The sequence below is a fragment of the Nerophis lumbriciformis genome, linkage group LG03 (genome assembly GCF_033978685.3).
Source record: "Nerophis lumbriciformis linkage group LG03, RoL_Nlum_v2.1, whole genome shotgun sequence".
NCBI lineage: Eukaryota > Metazoa > Chordata > Actinopteri > Syngnathiformes > Syngnathidae > Nerophis > Nerophis lumbriciformis.
In genome coordinates, this window is record NC_084550.2 from 49983243 (window position 1) to 50008465 (window position 25223).

Genomic DNA, 25223 nt, shown 5'->3' on the forward strand with positions numbered 1-25223 from the left:
TATGTAAAGACCCCAAAATGGCTCCTATTAAGTGTGTTGTCTGTCTAATTATAAATAATGCAGACGAGGCGTGTTAACTGAGTTCTCAACGTTTACTCACAGCGTGCTAACTGCCAGCATACAACGCTTCTCAGGGCTACCGTGCATGCTCGTAACTATCGTTGCATGCTGGGTAGTGTAGTTGTTATATTTGCTAGCTCATAACAGCACATTGAGAGACACGCTTACGCGCTTAATTCAATACTCGCCGTCATTCCGGGTGGATTGACAAAAGACCTCCAGCCGCTAGATATTGGTGTCAACAGGGCATTCGAAGCTAGACTGCTAACTGCGTGGGAACAATGGATGACAGAAGGCGAACACACCTTCACTAAGACGAGGAGGCAGCGCCAGACGACGCCAACATCTGCCAGTGGATCGTAAATTTGCCCAACTTTTCACTTCGGACACCGAAGACGAAGGATTTACGAATGAAGAATAACTTCAGAAAGTGAGCGCTATGTTTATTTTGTGTGTTGTGACATTAACGTTCGAGCAACATTATGTTGCTATTGCTCTGCACTATTTTGAATTTTACTATGTTTGTGATTGCACATTTGCGTACATTTTGGGAGTGAACAGAGTTGTTAGAACGCTGGTTTTTAATATATTATTAAAGTTTGACTGACCTATCTGACTGTTTTTTTGACATTCCCTTTAGCGCAGCGTAGGCGCGGCTTATAGTCCGGGGCGGCTTATTGGTGGACAAAGTTATGAAATATGCCATTCATTGAAGGTGCGGCTAATAATCCGGTGCGCCTTATAGTGCGGAAAATACGGTAGCCGCACCGTTTCAGGAAAACAATAGCGGCTTATAGTCAGGAACTTACAGTCATTTTCCCCTTTAAGGTTACACTTGTGTAGATTTGAATAATTATGAGTACCGTATTTTTCGGACTATAAGTCGCAGTTTTTTTCATAGTTTGGCCGGGGGTGCGACTTATACTCAGGAGCGACTTATGTGTGAAATTATTAACACATTACCGTAAAATATCAAATAATATTATTTAGCTCATTCACGTAAGAGACTAGACGTATAAGATTTCATGGGATTTAGCAATTAGGAGTGACAGATTGTTTGGTAAACGTATAGCATGTTCTATATGTTATAGTTATTTGAATGACTCTTACCATAATATGTTACGTTAACATACCAGGCACGTTCTCAGTTGGTTATTTATGCCTCATATAACGTACACTTATTCAGCCTGTTGTTCACTATTCTTTATTTATTTTAAATTGCCTTTCAAATGTCTATTCTTGGTGTTGGCTTTTATCAAATAAATTTCCCCAAAAAATGCGACTTATACTCCAGTGCGACTTATATATGTTTTTTTCCTTCTTTATTATGCATTTTCGGCCGGTGCGACTTATACTCCGGAGCGACTTATAGCCCGAACAATACGTTAATAATATGCTGATTTTGGTGTGTTGGGGTGTGTAGCTTTGAATAATTATGATTAATTACATGCTTATTTTGGTGTGTTGGGGTGTGTAGTTTTGAATAATTATGATTAATTGCATGCTGATTTTGGTGTGTTGGGGTGTGTGTGAGTCATAAACCATATTGTGCCTGTCGTAGTGGCGTACTCACAACTGCGTGGCGAAAAGTCGGCTCATCTTGGCCACGTGCTCGTTGTCGTCCATGTCACTGTCACCCTGCTCGCTGCTCAGCTTCCTCTTGGTGGGACTGATGGGAGGCGGGCCCGTCCTGTGGCTTGAGATGGACGAGGAGGAGGAGGAGGATGAAGAAGACGATGAGGAGGAAGACAGGGACAAGGACTGGAGTCTGGGGTCCCCCCGCAAGGTTGCTTCTCCTAGGACAGAGAGAAGCTCGTCAGTGACCTTCTCGATGAACACAAACGGCGTATTTGTAGGACTTTGTGGACTTTTGGGGCATTGATAAGACAGAGTCCACAAGAAGAACTAAGAGGAATTCCATTAATGTCATTGGACCATCAAATCACCACAAAACCTCAATTTAAGTTCATCACTAACTATTAACATGAACTACTGGAGAATTTATAGTACAGTGAACCTCTCAGTGACTCTTTTATTGACTTAAGCAGGAACCTGTTGATGGGTTCTGCGGTACGTTTGTATTTATTTATCAGACTCCTCTCTCTCTCTCTCTCCCCCACTCTTGTCCTGGTCCAGGAGGCTCGTTATAGCGTAGTCGGTGAGTGGGAGCGAAAAAAGAGAATGAAGGAAAAGTACCACTGGCTATGTCTCAGCTCGGGGACTTTCCACTGCTTTGGATTCATGTATCTGTCTGAATTTTCCCATACAAAACATACACGCTGAAGAAAAAGCCTGCTTCACCTCGAAACGTTCCATAACTACTCCAAAACTGAAACAAACAAGAAGTTTGTTGCTAACACATCAATGCAACATTCAAATAAGTCTAATCACCGCCTGGGTCTTCAGCTAGCTCCTAACAAAACAATGGTATACACAGCTGCGGCTGTGGTGTTGTTTTTATCAACTCAACATGTCAGTTAATAAGGATATAAAGGATGTACGATACAAAACATAATCAATTTGGCCAACAATGTAATTGTATTTATTTTGCCCTATTGTTACAATGCAGGTTGACTACACATTCTAGCAAGCGCGGCTAAAGTCTGTCTGTCCACAGTGCTACGCCGCTTCTAAGTTGCTAATCCTCACCTCCACGGCGGCAAATAGACAACGTTTCTTTAAAATATCATTGTCACTGGAGGACTAGAGAAATAGCTAACCATGTTGTCACACCGAGCAAGAGAGCAGGGGAAGACGAAGAAGCCATGCTAACCGCTAAGCTAGCGTGAATATAAAGCAAAACAACAGACTTTAATAAAAGTGTCGCTGGAACCGTGTAATTAAGCAGCTGTGAACGTAAAACTAGCAAGACGATTAAAAAAAGTCCAGAAACAGCATAATAAATACAAACTATACAGACACTACAAAGAGCAAGGTTGCCAGATAGGAAATAGAGTCGACAAATAATCGAAACGTAACCAGAAGCTTAAAATTATCGTATATTAAGGGGAAAAAATTGTTCTCACCGTATTTGACGTTGTTCCATTAAAAATTATTACCATTAAACATTAATACAGACCATGTATAGTTATAGTTATATATTTATCATTCATAATGTTTGACTTTTAAATAAACTAAAAGCACTGGTAGGTTTAGCGCTCCAATGGGCTCACCACCCATAGCAGGGGCCATAGAGGTTGGGTGCAATGTGAGCTGGGCGGTAGCCGAAGGCAGGGCACTTGGCGGTCCGATCCTCGGCTACAGAAGCTAGCTCTTGGGACGTGGAACGTCACCTCGCTGGGGGGGAAGGAGCCTGAGCTAGTGCGCGAGGTAGAGAAGTTCCGGTTGGATATAGTCGGACTCACCTCGACGCACAGCAAGGGCTCTGGAACCAGTTCTCTCGAGAGGGGCTGGACTCTCTTCCACTCTGGCGTTGCCAGCAGTGAGAGGCGACGGGCTGGGGTGGCAATTCTTGTTGCCCCCCGGCTCAGAGCCTGCACGTGGGAGTTCAACCCGGTGGACGAGAGGGTAGCTTCCCTCCGCCTTCGGGTGGGGGGACGGGTCCTGACTGTTGTTTGCGCTTACGCGCCAAACAGCAGCTCAGAGTACCCACCCTTTTTGGATTCACTCGAGGGAGTACTTGAGAGTGCTCCCCCGGGTGATTCCCTCGTTCTACTGGGGGACTTCAACGCTCATATTGGCAACGACAGTGAAACCTGGAGAGGCGTGATTGGGAAGAATGGCCGCCCGGATCTGAACCCAAGTGGTGTTTTGTTATTGGACTTTTGTGCCCGTCACGGATTGTCCATAACGAACACCATGTTCAAACATAAGGGTGTCCATATGTGCACTTGGCACCAGGACACCCTAGGCCGCAGTTCTATGATCGACTTTGTAGTTGTGTCATCGGATTTGCGGCCTCATGTTTTGGACACTCGGGTGAAGAGAGGGGCGGAGCTTTCTTCCGATCACCACCTGGTGGTGAGTTGGCTGCGATGGTGGGGGAGGATGCCGGACAGACCTGGCAGGCCCAAACGCATTGTGAGGGTTTGCTGGGAACGTCTGGCAGAGTCTCCTGTCAGAGAGAGTTTCAATTTCCACCTCCGGAAGAACTTTGAACATGTCACGAGGGAGGTGCTGGACATTGAGTCCGAGTGGACCATGTTCCGCACCTCTATTGTCGAGGCGGCTGATTGGAGCTGTGGCCGCAAGGTAGTTGGTGCCTGTCGTGGCGGTAATCCTAGAACCCGTTGGTGGACACCGGCGGTGAGGGATGCCGTCAAGCTGAAGAAGGAGTCCTATCGTGTTCTTTTGGCTCATGGGACTCCTGAGGCAGTGGACAGGTACCGACAGGCCAAGCGGTGTGCGGCTTCAGCGGTCGCAGAGGCAAAAACTCGGACATGGGAGGAGTTCGGGGAAGCCATGGAAAACGACTTCCGGACGGCTTTGAAGCGATTCTGGACCACCATCCGCCGCCTCAGGAAGGGGAAGCAGTGCACTACCAACACCGTGTATGGTGCGGATGGTGTTCTGCTGACCTCGACTGCGGAAGTTGTGGATCGGTGGAGGGAATACTTCGAAGACCTCCTCAATCCTACCAACACGTCTTCCTATGAGGAAGCAGTGCCTGGGGAATCTGTGGTGGGCTCTCCTATTTCTGGGGCTGAGGTTGCTGAGGTAGTTAAAAAGCTCCTCGGTGGCAAGGCCCCGGGGGTGGATGAGATCCGCCCGGAGTTCCTTAAGGCTCTGGATGCTGTAGGGCTGTCTTGGTTGACAAGACTCTGCAGCATCGCGTGGACATCGGGGGCGGTACCTCTGGATTGGCAGACCGGGGTGGTGGTTCCTCTCTTTAAAAAGGGGAACCGGAGGGTGTGTTCTAACTATCGTGGGATCACACTCCTCAGCCTTCCCGGTAAGGTCTATTCAGGTGTACTGGAGAGGAGGCTACGCCGGATAGTCGAACCTCGGATTCAGGAGGAACAGTGTGGTTTTCGTCCTGGTCGTGGAACTGTGGACCAGCTCTATACTCTCAGCAGGGTCCTTGAGGGTGCATGGGAGTTTGCCCAACCAGTCTACATGTGCTTTGTGGACTTGGAGAAGGCATTCGACCGTGTCCCTCGGGAAGTCCTGTGGGGAGTGCTCAGAGAGTATGGGGTTTCGGACTGTCTGATTGTGGCGGTCCGCTCCCTGTATGATCAGTGTCAGAGCTTGGTTCGCATTGCCGGCAGTAAGTCGGACACGTTTCCGGTGAGGGTTGGACTCCGCCAAGGCTGCCCTTTGTCACCGATTCTGTTCATAACTTTTATGGACAGAATTTCTAGGCGCAGTCAAGGCGTTGAGGGGATCCGGTTTGGTGACTGCAGGATTAGGTCTCTGCTTTTTGCAGATGATTTGGTCCTGATGGCTTCATCTGGCCAGGATCTTCAGCTCTCACTGGATCGGTTCGCAGCTGAGTGTGAAGCGACTGGGATGAGAATCAGCACCTCCAAGTCCGAGTCCATGGTTCTCGCCCGGAAAAGGGTGGAGTGCCATCTCCGGGTTGGGGAGGAGATCTTGCCCCAAGTGGAGGAGTTCAAGTACCTCGGAGTCTTGTTCACGAGTAAGGGACGAGTGGATCGTGAGATCGACAGGCGGATCGGTGCGGCGTCTTCAGTAATGCGGACGCTGTATCGATCCGTTGTGGTGAAGAAGGAGCTGAGCCGGAAGGCAAAGCTCTCAATTTACCGGTCGATCTACGTTCCCATCCTCACCTATGGTCATGAGCTTTGGGTTATGACCGAAAGGACAAGATCACGGGTACAAGCGGCCGAAATGAGTTTCCTCCGCCGGGTGGCGGGGCTCTCCCTTAGAGATAGGGTGAGAAGCTCTGTCATCCGGGGGGAGCTCAAAGTAAAGCCGCTGCTCCTCCACATCGAGAGGAGCCAGATGAGGTGGTTCGGGCATCTGGTCAGGATGCCACCCGAGCGCCTCCCAAGGAGGTGTTTAGGGCATGTCCGACCGGTAGGAGGCCACGAGGAAGACCCAGGACACGTTGGGAAGACTATGTCTCCCGGCTGGCCTGGGAACGCCTCGGGATCCCCCGGGAGGAGCTGGACGAAGTGGCTGGGGAGAGGGAAGTCTGGGCTTCCCTGCTTAGGCTGCTGCCCCCGCGACCCGACCTCGGATAAGCGGAAGAAGATGGATGGATGGATGGAGGTTTAGCGCCCTCAACTGGCTGTAATGACATGAGAAATGCACAAAATCTAGCACCATGCAAGATATACCCTGTTTGTTTGCTAATATATATATATATATATATATATATATATATATATATATATATATATATATATATATATATATATATATATATATATATATATATATATATATATATATAATTAACCTATTTTATGGGATTTCTGGAAGTATTTATCCTATACAGAGTTCAGTTATTGTACAAAAACGAAAAGCATTGTTTGATCGTGTCAGTAGCCAAGGGAGGAGCAACTGTAACATGTTTTAAAAATAGTTCTGTTATAATTTATATGCCAAAGAGTATATTGTTATGTGTTACATATGTTGTTGACAATTAACTCATTTGCACTATAATGCTACTGACAGTACAACTCCGGTGTACTGCAGTTGCCTTAACCTTCTCGTTTTGGACAACTTTGACTCAGCGGCCATGCCATCAGTTCACTGGGCAGCACGGTGGAAGAGGGGTTAGTGGGTCTGCCTCACAATACGAAGGTGCTGAGTAGTCTGGGGTTCAATCCCACCTGGGGATAGGTTGATTGGCAACTCTAAATTGGCCCTAGTGTGTGAATGTGAGTGTGAATATTGTCTGTCTATCTGTGTTGGCCCTGCGATGAGGTGGCGACTTGTCCAGGGTGTACCCCGCCTTCCGCCCGATTGTAGCTGAGATAGGCTCCAGCGCCCCCCGCCACCCCGAAGGGAATAAGCGGTAGAAAATGGATGGATGGCACTATAATGCTGGCTAAGTAGTTTGTTCATGACCTCTATTGCAACATTGGTTTGGTTTCTGCAATATACTTAATCAGACAAGACCATGTGGTCAAAGAAAACAAGGATTTCCTTTCTGCTTTCTTGTGCATTCCAAATCATATTCATTTTGAAATTTAATTCAAGTTTTTATATACCGTGTGATGCGCTTTACAATTTCGGGAATAGGAGCCAACTATCGCCTGCTTCCAATTAACACCTCAATCTAGCAAAATAACTCTTCTCATCAGCATGTCCGCTGTGTGAAATATTTCCCACTAGAAACACAGCAAAGCAAGATGCATTATGCAATGTATGTTCGCAAAGCCGTTCAAAAGGCGGGGGCGCCAACCAAACTTATTCAGCGACCTTTTCTGCAGCCATGGTAATCCAAGTCGCCGCTGAGAAAAACAGTACTGACAGCAGCGTCAAAAAAACAAGGAAAAGCACATTGATCTAAGCCAAGAATGTACAGATACGTTGTTTTAGGGGCCACATTTCCAGAAAGCTAAGGATCGGGGGGTCAGATTTCAGTTGAATAGCCCAAATGTTGATTAAGAGGACAAAAGAAATATAACCCTGAGGAACGCCACTAGTAAACTACAGTAGTAAACAAGACCTTAGTTATATAGATCACATTTCGAGGAAAAAAAATGTGTAACTGCCAAAAACGAGAGGACTTAAAGGGATGCCTTGAAGAATGCTTCAGTTATGTAAGTCCCAAGTTTGGACCTCTGGGTTCTGTGTTTCCTAGCAAGGTTAAACTGTTGATGTGTTTATGTTTACAGTAGTCCAAGGTCCTCTATAAAACAGGAGCACACCAGAGTTTTTTTTTAGCAATTTGCTCCAAAACATTTTGTCTCCCAAGTTTGGAACGGACGAGTGGCTGCCTGGCCAGCAGTTGAATAGACGTGTGGACTTGTGATGCAAGGACAAATGAGGCATATGTTCCACCTTCTTTCATTACTTGCTGCTACAAGAGTCAGTATTAGGAGAGTCAAAAAAATACATTTTCGAATTAGGCGCAATTATTATTTGTAACAATTCTAAATGGATTAAAAAAAAAATCTATTTTAAAAATTACATTTTTTTAAAAAATCTGTCCTGTCCAGTCACTCAGGCAAATCATATTGTATGATTGATATGATCATATCGTCTGTACAGAATTACTTTAGAAAAGAGAAGTGTTGGATACTTCTCTTGCCTTATTTTTATTTGACTTTATTAAAATGTGTGGGTATATATATATATATATTTTTAAACGTAATATAGAAATGTTTTAGAACTGTTTACTTTATGGAGGAATGTAGTTCGTCATAGAACTGGCACCCAGTTGTATTAAAAAAGTATTGATTTTGAATCGAGAATTGTTTTGAATCAAAAGTACAAGTACCTGGGAGTCAACTTGAACAGCAGACTGGACTGGAAGGACAACAGCAAAGCTGCATACAAGAAAGGCATGAGCAGACTCTTTTTCCTGAGGAAGCTTAGGTCCTTTAATGTGTGCAGCAAGCTGTTGGAGATCTTTTTTCAGTCTGTTGTGGCCAGTGCCCTGTACTTTGCAGTGGTCTGTTGGGGGAGCAGCACCAGCAAAAGGGACTTAAACCGGATTGACAAACTGATCCGGAAAGCCGGCCAAACTATTGGCACGCAGTTGGAGGCGTTTGTGTCAGTGAGGGACAGGAGGACATTGGACAAACTGCTCGTCATCATGGACAATCCTGCCCACCCACTCCACCAGACAATTGAGGGACAGTGGAGCTCATACTCCAATCCCACAGTGTTCGATTCAAGAACTCCTTCATTCCGCACTCCATCCAGCTGTATAATCACTCGCCATACAGCAATAGATGATATCGGTCTATTACCTGACCGCTTCTATGTTAGCTACCTCTCTTTGTTTATAATATATATATTTTCTGCTGGATCTACTCTCTATTTTATGCTGCCATTTTTTTGCTGCAGCTGTTACATATACTGTAATATTGTACATGGTAATTGTGATATGCTACATATTATATAAACAATGTAATATAATAATATATCAGTATATATTATATACCGTATTTTTCGGAGTATAAGTCGCACCTGCCGAAAATGCATAATAAAGAAGGAAAAAAACATATAAATCGCACTGGAGCCCGACCAAACTATGAAAAAAACTGCGACTTATAGTCCGAAAAATACTGTACTGTATATATATATATATATATATGTTATATTTGATATTGCTACTATGGCACATTTTTAGTCTACTTAATACCTGCATTATCCTTTCCATCCTTTGAAACTGAGCTACTGTGTAGAACAATTTCCCTTGTGGATCAATAAAGTTTGTATAAGTCTAAGTCTAATTTATTCTGAATCAAATCATTACCCCCAAGAATCGAATCGAATCTTGTGGTGCCCAAAGATTTACAGTCCTAGCCAGTATATTTAATTTGCACTGATCGGAAGACGCAACCCTCTGTATTTTATTTGGAGAAGGCTATGAAGTGTTGCGTGTCTCTACATCTTGGATGTAATAAATATTGACAGTTAATTAGTGACCTTTGCAGTTGGATTTTTGTTTTCAGGGTGGGATTTTCCCTGGTTTTTTTTACTTATTTTCTTACCTCACATATCAATCAATCAATCAATCAAAGTTTATTTATATAGCCCTTAATTACAAGTGTCTCAAAGGGCTGCACAAGCCACGACGACATCCTCGGCTCAGATCCCGCATACAATACATGCATATGTTCGTAAATATAATTACAGCTTCATATAAAATCAACAATATTTCAAAAAGTATATAGAGCAAAAAAAACTCTGGTATCAGACTGAGTATTGGTGTCTGCAAATATCCAAATCGAGGTATCAGGATGGGTAGTGAAAAAATGTGGCTGGGTGCATCCTAACTCCAGCCTTAGCGTGGCTTCCCTTCCAAACACTGCAGCACCTGCTTTCCCACTACCACCCTTCCCTCCCTCCCGTTGGCATGTTCGTGCTTGCCCCAATGTGCACCATGACAACAAGGATGACATCATTATTTTTGGAGCAGGCAGATAAATGGCAATAAAAGGAGATAGAGACTAGATCGTGACATAGACGAGGCTTTATCAGAGGGCCACAACAGGGATTTGGAGGAGTTTGGGTCCTAAGTAATTTTACTGTACACATTCACATGCATGGACAATGTTATTTTTCTGAGTTTGGTCATCTTTGTACAGAGCTTCTACATGGTGACTAATGATTATTGGTACTTCCAATTAGGAGCATCAAGAACATGGCTACAGCAATGAGATAAATGCTCTTCAGTGAAGTCAAACTCTCCCTCTCTCATCTCATTCCACTCAGCCCGTCTGATCAAAGTCTATTTCTCTTGACAGAGCTTCAAACAGCTAGAAATCTGGATCAGATTAGATTACAAACGGAGGTGAACTCTCTCTCGCTCTCTTTCCCCCCTAAAGATACTCCAAGATGAGTCCAAGCTTGATTCTCTGTTATTGCTGCGGTTGTGAGCTTAGGCCTCGGGCGCCGCTGCTTTTTATCTCACTATTCATTCCCCTGAATACGACGCCGTTTAAACAGAAGTTCCTTTTAAAAGATCAACACTGGTTTGATCGCATGAAAAGGGGGAACCACGAAAATAAATGGAGATTGACCAAATTAAGGTTTTTTATTGCACAGTCAGCAATGCCCAGCACTCCTTAAAAATATTGTGTCACTGTGTTCCAACAACATCACTATTATCTAAATAACACAACAAATATACTTGTTTAACGAGAGATGGAGTCTTTTCACATTTGAAATTGATACGGTATGAATTCCAGGTACTCAACGACACCAATTTCCAGTACTTCTGTGCGTTCATGTGTTAATAAATGTTAATTTTTTAACATTTTGTTGCCAACACAATTTATTGTTTTTATGAAATTTTTAAAGGGGAACATTATCACCAGACCTATGTAAGCGTCAATATATACCTTGATGTTGCAGAAAAAAGACCATATATTTTTTTAACCGATTTCCGAACTCTAAATGGGTGAATTTTGGCTAATTAAACGCCTTTCTAATATTCGCTCTAGGAGCGATGAAGCAATCCGCCATTTTCTCAAACACCGAGTCAAATCAGCTCTGTTATTTTCCGTTTTTTCGACTGTTTTCCGTACCTTGGAGACATCATGCCTTGTCGGTGTGTTGTCGGAGGGTGTAACAACACGAACAGGGACGGATTCAAGTTGCACCAGTGGCCCAAAGATGCGAAAGTGGCAAGAAATTGGACGTTTGTTCCGCACACTTTACCGACGAAAACTATGCTACGATGATGTCTTGGCTCACACCGTCCCTTATGCCACCGAAGATGATCAAGAGAAGAATATCGACCCGAGCTTCCCTGGCCTGCTGACATGAGGGTATGTCTACCGAATATATTAATTGATGAAAATTGGGCTGTCTGCACTCTCAAAGTGCATGTTGTTGCCAAATGTATTTCATATGCTGTAAACCTAGTTCATAGTTGTTAGTTTCCTTTAATGCCAAACAAACACATACCAATCGTTGGTTAGAAGGCGATCGCCGAATTCGTCCTCGCTTTCTCCCGTCTCGCTGGCTGTCGTGTCGTTTTCGTCGGTTTCGCTTGCATACGGTTCAAACTGATATGGCTCAATAGCTTCAGTTTCTTCTTCAATTTCGTTTTCGCTACCTGCCTCCACAGTACAACCATCCGTTTCAATACATGCGTAATCTGTTGAATCGCTTAAGCCGCTGAAATCCGAGTCTGAATCCGAGCTAATGTCGCTATATCTTGCTGTTCTATCCGCCATGTTTGTTTGTATTCACTATGTGACGTCACAGGAAAATGGACGGGTGTTTATAACGATGGTTAAAATCAGGCACTTTGAAGCTTTTTTTTAGGGATATTGCGTGATGGGTAAAATTTAAAAAAAAACTTCGAAAAATATAATAAGCCACTGGGAACTGATTTTTAATGGGTTTAACCATTCTGAAATTGTGATAATGTTCCCCTTTAACAACTGTGCTGTCCAGTTGTTATATTTTGATTTCTTACACTTCGGCGTGTCATTATCAAGTATTGTTTAGTAGATTTTGCATGCAGTTGCACTTCCAAAACGTTAGATGGCAGTAGTAGTCTTTGGCATTTGGCTGAATCTAGTCTTTTGTTGTGCCCTACAAAAAGGTTTGTAATGAAACTATTGGACTTATTACACACCAGCTATTTAAGTGTGACATGTATTTTAGTTGTAGTTTTCATTAACACATTTGGATGTGTTGAAATCGCCATGTAAAATTGCTAATGCTAATCATTAGCTTGTCTGAACACAATATCCTTTTTGTTTTGATTTTCAAATTAATGTTGCCCAAAAGAATCGCCTGTTCTGTGGCCACCATGAATGCCTGTTTGTGTAAAAATATGCCATTCTAATGTTAAAGTAATTTATTGTACACGAGTGTAAAAAGAAGCTTTTGATAATAACCGTGACATTGCGCATAGCAGCCAGATGGCCGCAGTCGAGCTCGGTAGATGCTTGTGTTAGAACGTCAGGGGTGGTCAATTCCTTTTTACAAATGGCTACATAAGAAACAGGCCGGGTTAACAGGCTGAATTTAATTATGCTTACGAACAATCATATCTCCTCATAAAAGGAAAAAAACATTGTTGTTTGAATATTCAGTGCAAATTTCTCCTAAAACCAAGATGCGCATGTCGAAGTAATGTAACCTGCCAGATATCCTTCCACAACCACAGCATCATAAATAACCTGAGGATGGGTTGACGAGTTGAACCGAGGAGGCAGCAAAGCAAGGCACTGATCCAAACCTGCGTGTTTGTACAGTGAGGGGCAGCTTTTGCATGTGTTAAAGCTTGAAAACCAAGCCTGGTTCATGCTTATTGTGTACGCTAAGAAAACTCGCCTCTCCCCGTACCTACAAAAGGCTGCGATTGGTCAGATTTCTGTACATTATCCCCTCTGTGTATACAACTCGTCCGGAGAGAAAACGGCACATCTTCTCCGATTTCTGATCAAAATGTACACAATAAAAGTTATTATTACCGGTAGTTATTAAATAGTTATGCTCATTTCACTCTGTCACTCTTTAATTGAAATTGTTCACTAGCGATTGATTGATTGATTGATTGAAACTTTTATTAGTAGATTGCACAGTACAGTACATATTCCGTACAATTGACCACAAAATGGTAACACCCGAATAAGTTTTTCAACTTGTTTAAGTCGCGGTTCACGTTAATCAATTCATGGTAGATGATGGAAGGTAACAAGCTAAACATTCGACAAAATGGGTTAGGTAAAGGTGATATGTGCAACTATTTACACATGTAGGTGACAAACACAGTGTACACCAGGGATATTCAACAAAATAGTTTTGGGGGCCACATTTACAGAAAACTAAAGACCGGTGGGCCGGACTTCTCCCCTCACTATTAGTCTTATTTTTATACTCCTGTAGACATTTGATTTTGGATTATTTATTTTGTTAGATATACTAGACCTCTCTGCTGTTTTTAAATACTTTCTGCAAAAAAGTTAGTAAAACATCATCTCTGACAGCACTCTAGTTTTTTTCTTTAATTGTTGCAAAAATTAGGGTCCTACTAAAAAAAATTTAAAACTGAAATTCCACCACTTAATGAGCCCAAATGATAAAAAAGAGTCTGAGGACCAACAATAGAACCTTGAGGAACACCACTAATATAACTACAGAAGTTGAACGAATGCCTACTGATTGAATCTGAAGTAAACAAGCCACACCAACACCTTCAAAAAGAAGAGGATTTAATGGGGTGCTTTGAGGAACTCCTCAGTTATGTAAAACACCCCAGCGGTTTATGTTTGCGAGCCATGTCAATGCAAAGATCTGCCAGAGTGTTTACATCAGTCCAAGTTCCTCTATACAACAACAGGAGCCTTCCAGTGTTTTTAGAATTTTTTCTGCAAAAATCTTTGTCTCGTAAATTTTGAACTGAACTCAGGGGCTGGTATGGTGTCATTCCCAGGATGGATTTGATGTTTGCTGGTTGAATAGCCCAGGTGTGCATCTTCAAAGTTAAAATAATTGCCATTTTAATGTTTACATGTGCATTTATTAGAATTTCCAAAACCTTATACAGTGTTGGCGCTAGGAATTTTCAAAATTGGGTCCCCAGGACCCTCATCAAGTCATAAAAATGGGGTCCCACAGTACATTTTTGGGGTCCCACTTTTTTGTCACCGTTTTGAAAACAAATGATAAATGTATGCATTATCTTGATATATCTCACATTCTATATTGTGTTTTTGAAAAAGGTTGTCATAAACGTTACTCAGTGGCCTAGTGGTTAGAGTGTCCGCCCTGAGATCGGTAGGTTGTGGGTTAAACCCCGGCCGAGTCATACCAAAGACTATAAAAAATGGGACCCATTGCCTCCCTGTTTGGCACTCAGCATAAAGGGTTGGAATTGGGGGTTAAATCACCAAAAATGATTCCCGGGCGTGGCACCGCTGCTGCCCACTGCTCCCCTGGGGGGTGATCAAGGGGATGGGTCAAATGCAGAGGACAAATTTCACCACACCTAGTGTGTGTGTGACAATCATTGGTACTTTAATGAATTAAGTTAAGTTAAGTTAAAAACATAATACAAAAGACAACACATTTGTATGCATATGTAAATGTATTCAGTTATAAACATTCATTCACTTTCTTCTGTCCTTCACTTTACTGCTGCCGGTAGTTTTTTTTATATTTGTATTTAAGTTGTAGGTGTATTTATTCCAGTATAAAAGTGTAAAAAGTGTTTTGCTTTGGCCATGAAATGATGATAATGGTGTGCCAGGGCATACATACATTATTTAACTCTTAAATCTCTAGAGTCTACATCAACTTCAGATCTATCCGTCAATTCTAAGTTTTTTATTATTTTTTTATGTTGTTTTTTGTATTTGTTTGTTTTCTGCCCTTTTTGTCAAAGAAAATGATGTTTTTTATTATGGCAAACACACAAAATATGCAAAATCTTCCACAACATTTTTTTTCTACGTGGAATATTTGATCGGAGCCTTAGATAGGTCAATAATTCATAAAAACATTGATTTTTATTCAATATTAAGTTTTGAGCAATGACAGTTTTAAAGAAAAAAAACAGCTTTATTTTATTAGTCAACATTGCAACTTATTCTAACTTACATTTCACCTGTAAGCTTTTTTATTCCACTTTTGTTATGTTTTTGTTTATTTTAATAGTATTTTTAGAATGTGCCGTGGGCCTTTGAAACATTAGCTGCGGACCGCAAATGGCCTCCGAGCCTCACTTTTGACACCCCTGCTATATAAAATAAAAAATTAAATCTGATAAGTCCATGGATAAAAAGCAGAGCCTGGCGATGCATGCATCACAACACATACTGACAGTCAACTTTTACCATTTTATGGCTATCATGGTGCTAAAACATGCAGTTATACTGAATGCTGGGAATCCAATTTCCAGGTAAGAAGTTCATCCCTTTAGTGCCAATGCCGAAGCCTCGCTTGCATACCAAGTTTTTGAGCAACGTTAATCTCTATACAGTGTTATGTACGTTTTCACTTTTTCCGTACATCTAAATAACTGCAGCAAAAAGGCGTACATGTCGAAGTATGTACTATCAGGGCAACAAGTCAGCACACTGACAGTATTACTCTACAACTCCTTGAACTGAGCATGTCTGAACACGCGCGTTCTTTCCCTTTCATCCCCTTCCCCATCTTCGTGTTTTTTTTTCTTATCCTGAAGCGCCATTTTCAGCTCAGTCAGCTAAAAAGCAATCAAAACACATACTAATCCAGCAGAAATCAGCTGGCAGCAACAGATAAAAACACTTGTGTGCGTGTGAGAATCATCATGTGAAAGACACCCAGAGGATATGAAAGCATTAAAAAAAGTATCCTCCTCTGGTCAATTGGTGTAACTGGATAGCTGGTGTGAAACCTGAGAGAGAAGAGAACACACTGGAACCTTCTGTTTTGATTCAGCGCCGGGACAGTGGCACTTTTATCCTTTTCAAGCAATACTAAGCTGACGCATAAGCTGTGGAAGCGACTGCTATTTCACAATAATGGCACAGGGAAGACAAAAAAAACTAAAATATGGCAAAAATTGTCTCTTTGGAGCTGCTCTGCTAATCTGCAAAATGAGTTTCAGCCACATGGTTACAATAATAGGAGGTTTATTTCATCAAGTTGAGCACAGGAGTTGTTTTACTTTTTTACTCATGAGTGCAAAACAGCTCCAATGTAGGCTTACTACTTTGTGAAGCTCACAAATGATCCTTCTACAAAAGGAATTATAAAAAAAAGAACAGTGGAAGTCACATTTTCCCCAAAAACATTGTTTTTTGGTCATTAGTGATACATGAAATGTTCGCAGCCTCTAAATGTAATAATAATGTAATAAAACAAGGGTGTCTAAAGTGCGTACTGCATGTCATTTGCGGCCCACAACATGGACTACAAAATAATCTGAACATTACTGAAGAGGGTTAAAGCCACACTAGAAACAGGAAAATAAAAGGATATGGGAAAAAGTTAAAAAGCCCAAAGTAATACCAATAACAATTTGATTTGTCATAACACAAAGCTGAGACACGGTTCTTGTTCATCTTGAACGAAACTGGATTTACTCAATTGGTATTACTGTTATTTAAAAAAGTGAGGAATTGTGGCCCCCGTTTTTATAGACTGTTCAATATGTGGAACCTCGGTGTAAAAGGTGTGTAGGTAGGTAAGCAAAACTGACAAAAAAACAACACAAACAGGTTCTTAAATACGGCAAACACGTCCAAACACAGAAATGATCCAAAATCAAATGCCATTAAACACATGCACAGTGACAATGCTGCAAATGAAAAACACAGCAATCGCATAAACACTATCAAAAACAAATGCCAAGAAAAATGCTGCAAATACCAAAAACGTACACGTGTTCCCCAAAACAACTGCATTAAACAAATGCTGCAACTTCACAGAATGAAACAGATGTTAGCCAGACTACTAAGGGTGCCACAACTAAGGGATATCTGTCTTTAAAACTTGAGAAATCTTACAGTATTGTAGAGTAACCAAATTTTACATTCAACCTTTTAATGTTGCCAACTTTTTTCTGGCCATCCTGCTCGTGTCTTTAAAGACGGATATTCCTCAGCATTACTCATGTTTTGGGGGGAAATGGGGGGCATCCACAGCATTTACCCTTTGAGCATGTTTAATGGTATTTGTGTGTCTTTGGTTTTAGATCATTTCTGGTTTGGATGTTGCTGCACCTTTGTCACAGTCATCCACCTTACTTTAAAGCTACTTTTTTGTTCCCAAAACTGCATGAAAAGTCAAGAAAAATGTTGCATGCCACTAAAATGCTATGGTTTTATATCCTGTCTGCAATTGAATCAAGCATTTGAACGGTTCTTTTAAGTGAATGACGAGAACCGATTCCCAGTTGTGAGTTATTTGCTTGGGAGCCGTTTTTAATGCACATGTAAATTATGCAACTAGATTAGAAAAATGAGTCTGAGGTGAAAGAAACTGCAGCCTTTGGATTAACTAAATGATTAATGTAGTTAATTAAATGTATATATTTTTGTTTTATTATATAAAAATAGAGAAATGTATATATTAAAAATATATATATTATATTTGTAATGTATTTATTCTGTATTTTATTTATCGAGTTTTATTTGGACACATTTTTGGGTTCATTTTCTGAAGTGTCGTAGTTTAAGCGTACAAACACCAGGTTTGGTAGTAATATTTTGTCCTCACATTTGTATTATTTCCTATTTTTTTATTGTACTTTTATTTATACGTTTATCCATCTATCTATTAACACATTTTATTCTTACTTATTTGCGTATTTTTCATAGTGTTAAAATGCTACACATTTTTTAGGGGAGGGACAATTTAAACTATTGATATCACTGCCAAAGCATGGAAATATGGCACCGCCTTAAGAAATGTTTACAATGAAAACACAACAAAAATTCTAATTATAGCCAATATTTCCGAACAATTCCCACCAATGTGGTATAGTGTGGAATTTTAATTTTGTAATTTTTAATTTTATCAACATATCATCATAAAACTTATACTAATAATTGTGTGTGTGTATATATATATATATATATATATATATATACACACACACCGGTATATATATATATATATAAGGGTTGAAAGAGCAGCTGGAACGGATGTGGAAGGTCAAGGCTAGCGTAGTCCCCGTGGTAGTGGGGGCGCTCGGAGCAGTAATCCCCAAACTGGGAGAGTGGCTCCAACAGAACCCAGGAACAACACCTGAAGCCTCAGTCCAGAAGAGTGCAGTCCTAGGAACAGCCAAGATACTGCGCAGAACCCCTCAAACTCACAGGAACTGAGCTTGAGGATGACACAGATACCACCCCACAGGGGTGAGAAGGAGATAATATGTATATATATATATATATATATATATATATATACTGTGTATATATATATACTGTGTATATATATATATACACAGTATATCATATATACAGTATATACTGTATATATCTATATATATATAATATATATAGATATGATATAGATATATATGTATTTGTATATATATATACATACATACACAGTATGTCATATATATACTGTATATATCTATATATATATATACAGTATATATATGACATACTGTGTATGTATGTATATATATATATATATATATATATATATATATATATATATATATATATATATATATATATATATATATATATATATATATATGTGTGTGTGTGTTAGGTCAGGAAAAAACACAAGAGGCTATATCATCCCTACAAGCCTGTTTCGCAGGTTTCCCTGCTCGTCAGGGGATTTTATAAAATTCCCTGCATCATTTGCACCACTATTATATTTGCAAAGGAATGTAAACACTTGACCGTGACAGTGCTACCTCATTGTTTCGAAAATCCATAATCACGCAAGACAAAGTAAAAAAAAGTGTAAGTAGGGAATGTAAATGACAACAATAAACAAACTAAACACAGGCAATCAATCAAACAAGACATTGACGAAAGTGCGAACGCGGTTGCGTTGTGCCGATGACTCAAATTAGCCTAGAATGACGCAAGAGGCTAACATTAGCTGCGTAGCGCGGCGCGATGCTCCATCCGACATGCGCTATATTTACAACGTTACAAGTTGTGCTTCACACAATACGACGGCGAATGCCAACACGACCATTACGTTCGTTTTAGAACACACATTCAAAATGTTAGTAGCTCATTTCAGCCCAGTTTGAACAGAAACGGCAAAACTTCCACGTTGTGTAATAACAACAATATAATCATCGAGCAAGTTTACCTTCGTAGCAGAGTATGCCAATGTTGTTGTTCATCTTGTCCAAGTACTGGTAGTTCAACAGGTCCATTCTCGTCAGTAGCATCTATCGCCCTTTTTTTTTTCTTTTTTTTTTTTTTTAAAGTCTTACCGACAACAACAAATATCTACTTTCTTTTCTTTTTTTTTCCCAACAGCAAAGTTAAAGGCCCAGCCTTCAACTTAAAAAAAAAGGGAGAAAAAACAGAGTTGCATAAAAGAAGGTAGAAATGATCAAGTCTGTCGACAAGTTGGCTAAAATGTAGTGTGTAGTAAAATAAGGAGAATATAAGGTCAGTTCTGCTCACAGCCAGCTGTAAGTAGACTGCACTGACACGCAGGCTATGTGGAGAATGAGACCAATGCACCGCTGCTTCCATGCAAGAGCACTCGATCATAGAAGTGGACGGAGCTTCGAGCTGTGACGTCACGCCAATGCGGAAGTGCCCTTGATGCTTGCATTCTCGCTGTGACCAATAGGGGGCGACAACGCTACTTACCAACCCGTATCAATGTTTTTGTTTTGTTTTTGTTAGTTGTTTTTTTTACTTTTTTTAAAACGTTTTAAAAATTAGAAACATACATTTATAATTCACTCAACAGGCAAGGCACTTTCAACATTAAGGAAAGAAAACAAAAGAAAATACAGATAGAGTGTTAAATATGAATAAATAATAATAATACAAAATATTAAAAAATAATAATTAATTGAAAAAAAGGGCTACCTAAATCACTTTAAATGTTTTTAAACAAATATATCAATTTAATGGCTTTTGTACTCTTAATCATTCTCCAAGATTTGATTGATAATTGTAAACCATTAAGCCAAATAGAAAATGTAGGCCTTACTTTTAGAGATGTCCGATAATGGCTTTTTTGCCGATATTCCGATATTGTCCAACTCTTTATTACCGATTCCGATATCAACCGATACCGATATATACAGTCGTGGAATTAACACATTATTATGCCTAATTTTGTTGTGATGCCCCGCTGGATGCATTAAACAATGTAACAAGGTTTTCCAAAACTCAAGTTATGGAAAAAAATGCCAACATGGCACTGCCATATTTGTTATTGAAGTCACGAAGTGCATTATTTTTTTTAACATGCCTCAAAACAGCAGCTTGGAATTTGGGACATGCTCTCCCTGAGAGAGCATGAGGAGGTTGAGGTGGGTGGGGTTGAGTTGGGGGGGGAGGTTAGCGGGGGTGTTTATTGTAGCGTCCCGGAAGAGTTAGTGCTGCAAGGGGTTTTGGGTATTCGTTCTGTTGTCTTTATGTTGTGTTACGGTGCAGATGTTGTCCCGAAATGTGTTTGTCATTCTTGTTTGGTGTGGGTTCACAGTGTGGCGCATATTTGTAACAGTGTTAAAGTTGTTTGTACGGCCACCCTCAGTGTGGCCTGTATGGCTGTTGACCAAACATGCCTTGCATTCACTTGTGTGTGTGAAAAGCCGTACATATTATGTGACAGGGCCGGCACGCAAAGGCAGTGCCTTTAAGGTTTATTGGCGCTCTGTACTTCTCCCTACGTCCGTGTACACAGCGGCGTTTTAAAAAGTCATAAATCTAACTTTTTGAAACCGATACCGATAATTTTGAAACCGATACCGATAATTTCCGATATTACATTTTAAAGCATTTATCGGCCGATAATATCGGCAGTCCGATATTATCAGACATCTCTACTTACTTTAATGAATCGACATTTTGCCTGGAGCATAATAATGTTGACAAACATTTCTATGTTACAGTCGTTTATAAAAAAAATACCAAATTTGTTCTCTTCTATAGTGAATGGGGACATCTCCACACCCTTGTTCTCAGCCAATCTCTGATCTCCTCCCAAAACACATGTACACTCTCACATTCCACAAACAGATGATTGACATCCTCTACAGCTCAACATATACAACAGCCATCAACCTCCGTGTTAAATTTGAGTTTCAAAATATATTGAACAAACTACCCATCACATTAATAAAAATGACAATACATGTTACATTTATTTATTATTTATTTTATTATCATTGGATGAAATTCAGCTAGCAGAAGCTGAATTTAAAAAAAGAGATACTCAAAGGCATGCTTGCACAACATCAGTTGGGATTGCTATAATATACACTATATTGCCATAAGTATTTGACCACCCATCCAAATGATCAGAATCAGGTGTCCGAATCACTTGGCCTGGCTACAGGTGTATAAAATCAAGTAATTAGGCATGGAGACTGTTTCTACAAACATTTGTGAAAGAATGGGCCGCTGTCAGGAGCTCTGATGGACGAGTGTGGGTTTGGAGGTTGCGAGGAGAACGGTACATTTCGGACTGCATTGTGCCGAGTGTGAAATTTAGTGGAGGAGGAATTATGATCAGGGGTTGTTTTTCAGGAGTTGGGCTTGGCCCTTTAGTTCCACTGAAAGAAACTTTGAATGCTCCAGGATACCAAAACATTTTGGACAATTCCATGCTCCCAACCTTGTGGGAACAGTTTGGAGCGGGCCCCTTCCTCTTCCAACATGACTGTGAACCAGTGCACAAAGCAAGGTCCATAAAGGCATGGATGACAGAGTCTGGTGTGGATGAACTTGACTGGCCTGCACAGAGTCCTGACCTGAACCCGATAGAACACCGTTGGGACGAATTAGAACGGAGACTGAGAGCCAGGCCTTCTCGACCAACATCAGTGTGTGACCTCACCAATGCGCTTTTGGAAGAATGGTGGAAAATTCCTATAAACACACTCCGCAACCTTGTGGACAGCCTTCCCAGAAGAGTTGAAGCTGTAATAGCTGCAAAAGGTGGACCGACATCATATTGAACCCTATGGGTTAGGAATGGGATGGCACTTCAAGTTCATATGTGACTCAAGGCAAGTGGCTAAATACTTTTGGCAATATAGTGTAGCTTACTGTGATCTTTAGTTGTGTATTGTGGTGTGGTATACTACATGTACTATGTCCAGTAAGATTGTAAACTACTGGACAAAAACTGAGGTCGCCCGGTAGCTGCATATACTTCTTCCACATGGCCAATTGGGTTTCCTGTGCTGCTGTACAGAGGCACTGGGCATGTTTTGCTAAATCCCTGGAGTGCCTCAAATTTCAGGAATGTTTTATGCACCAGATCAGCCTCTCCACACACATCCCCGGAGAAAGAGGAGGGGTGGCTGCAGTAATAAATTTAAGAACCAGTAAAAAAAACAAACGTATGTTAAGTAGGCTTACCTTTGCAAGAGCTTAGTCAAAGGTAATAAATTACATCTGGAGGCAGATGGTGAATAAAAGTTAATTTGCTGTAAAATGCATTATGGTCAGCGTAATTATAACGTATGGTTCCCACCTGAATAGTAAATGCCGTACGAGGAATATTGCAATAATTTAAACAGATCCAGTAGGAAAATAAAGGATGAGAACGTGCACATAAACACCATATTTCTTGTCACAGTTTTTGTAATCAATTTCAACAACTCTTCAAGACGTTATATACATGACATGGTGGAGATTACAATATTTTTAAGTATATTTTATTCTATGTTGCAATGCCAAAAGTGAGTAGCTGATGATGCCTTAAGTTTAAAATTGGGTCTCTGCTCCCCTCTAGTGTCTTTAATAGAAGGAGCATGGAGGACAGAACAAAATGCAAAAAGTGTGGTTGTTTCTTCTAAAAAGTGAGCATGAATAAAACATCTAAATATTGGAATATTGGAAAAAAATACATGTAAAAAATAAAGTATTTAGTACAGGTGTGACAATACATGTATTCTGGGTTTTTTCAGCACGCAGCCTTTGGTTAAGTACAGAGGTAACTAATTCCCAGGGACAGGAAGTAGGGATGAGCGATAAATGCATTAAAATGTAATATGGGAAATTATTGGTATCGTTTTTTTTTATTATCGGTATCGGTATCTGTTTTTTGTTTTTTTAATTAAATCAACATAAAAAACACAAGATACACTTACAATTAGTGCACCAACCCAAAAAAAAGTCCCTCCCCCATTTACACTCATTCACACAAAAGGGTTGTTTCTTTCTGTTATTAATATTCTGGTTCCTGCATTATACATCAATATATATCAATACAGTCTGCAAGGGATACAGTCCGTAAGCACACATGATTGTGCGTGCTGCTGGTCCACTAATAGTACTAACCTTTAACAGTTAATTTTACTAATTTTCATTAATTACTAGTTTCAATGTAACTGTTTTTATATTGTTTTACTTTCTTTTTTATTCAAGAAAATGTTTTTAATTTATTTATCTTATTTTATAATTATTTTTAAAAAGTACCTTATCTTCACCATACCTGGTTGTCCAAATTAGGCATAATAATGTGTTAATTCCACGACTGCATATATCGGTTGATATCGGTATCGGTAATAAAAGAGTTGGACAATATCGGAATATCGGCAAAAAGCCATTATCGGACATCTCTGACAGGAAGTGTTTATGGCTTCATGTGTTTGCTTGGTGATTAAATACAAGCAGCCATTAAAGGCGATGCATTCACCGCGGGAGCCAAGATACAGGCGTGTAGGGAACCCCCACAAAGCTTATGCAGTGTGCATAAAATGTCCATAAAAAGATGAGGCGTGGAAGAGTGCAGAGGAGCATTTAACCAAGTGTGCAGCCTCGCAAGAGTCATGGCTGGTAAGAAGACTGCACATGCAGACACTAGTCCAGGCCTGGGCAATTATTTTGACACATGGGGCCAAATTTAGAGAGAAAAATGTGTCTAGGGGGGCCGGTATATCAGATTTTAACAATACAAAACCTCACAATAATGTCTGATTAAATGCTAAAAACTAGAGATGTCCGATATTATCGGCCGATAAATGCCTTAAAATGTAATATCGGAAATTATCGGTATCGGTTTCCAAATTATCGGTATCTGTTTCAAAAAGTAGAATGCATTACTTTTTAAAACGCCGCTGTGTACACGGATGTAGGGAGAAGTACAGAGCGCCAATAAACCTTAAAGGCACTGCCTTTGCGTGCCGGCCCTGTCACATAATATGTACTGCTTTTCACACACACAAGTGAATGCAAGGCACGCTTAGTCAACAGCCATACAGGTCACACTGAGGGTGGCCGTATAAACAATTTTAACACTGTTGCAAATATGCGCCACACTGTGAACCCACACCAAACAAGAATGACACACACATTTCGGGAGAACATCCACACCGTAACCCAACATAAACACAACAGAACAAATACCCAGAACCCCTTGCAGCACTAACTCTTCCGGGACGCTACAATACACACCCCCGCTACCCCCTAACACCCCCACCCCAACCCCGCCCACCTCAACCTTCCCATGCTCTCTCAGGGAGAGCATGTCCCAAATTCCAAGCTGCTGTTTTGAGGCATGTTAAAAAAAATAATGCACTTTGTGACTTCAATAATAAATATGGCAGTGCCATGTTGGCATTTTTTTCCATAACTTGAGTTGATTTATTTTGGAAAACCTTGTTACATTGTTTAATGCATCCAGCGGGGCATCACAACAAAATTAGGCATAATAATGTGTTAATTCCACGTCTGTATATATCGGTATCAGTTGATATCGGAATCGGTAATTAAGAGTTGGACAATATCGGAATTACGGATATCGGCAAAAAAGCCATTATCGGACATCTCTACTAAAAACGCTATGACAGACCGCCTAAAAAATGGAATGGAATCTTACATTTTTTTTACTGAATGAGGCACCCAGAATGTACATGAAAATAAAGAATGTGGGATTTACAATATTAACTATGAACGATAAAACACTGAATATTGACAACATAT

The 25223-nt window shown here is 40.6% G+C and overlaps 1 protein-coding gene across 3 annotated transcripts in view; it reads right to left on the minus strand.

Moving 5' to 3' along the window:
- The window catches only part of vgll4b (vestigial-like family member 4b), a 102073-nt gene that overhangs the window by 26373 nt on the left and 50477 nt on the right, over positions 1-25223 (minus strand). For 2 of the 3 annotated variants that reach the window (XM_061938655.2, XM_061938646.2), the window contains exon 3: positions 1634-1856. In XM_061938655.2, coding sequence (XP_061794639.2) covers positions 1634-1856 — 223 coding nt within the window. Of the gene's footprint in view, positions 1-1633; positions 1857-19410; positions 19840-25223 lie in introns of those variants that run through there. The other variant, XM_061938638.2, reaches the window with a different exon arrangement.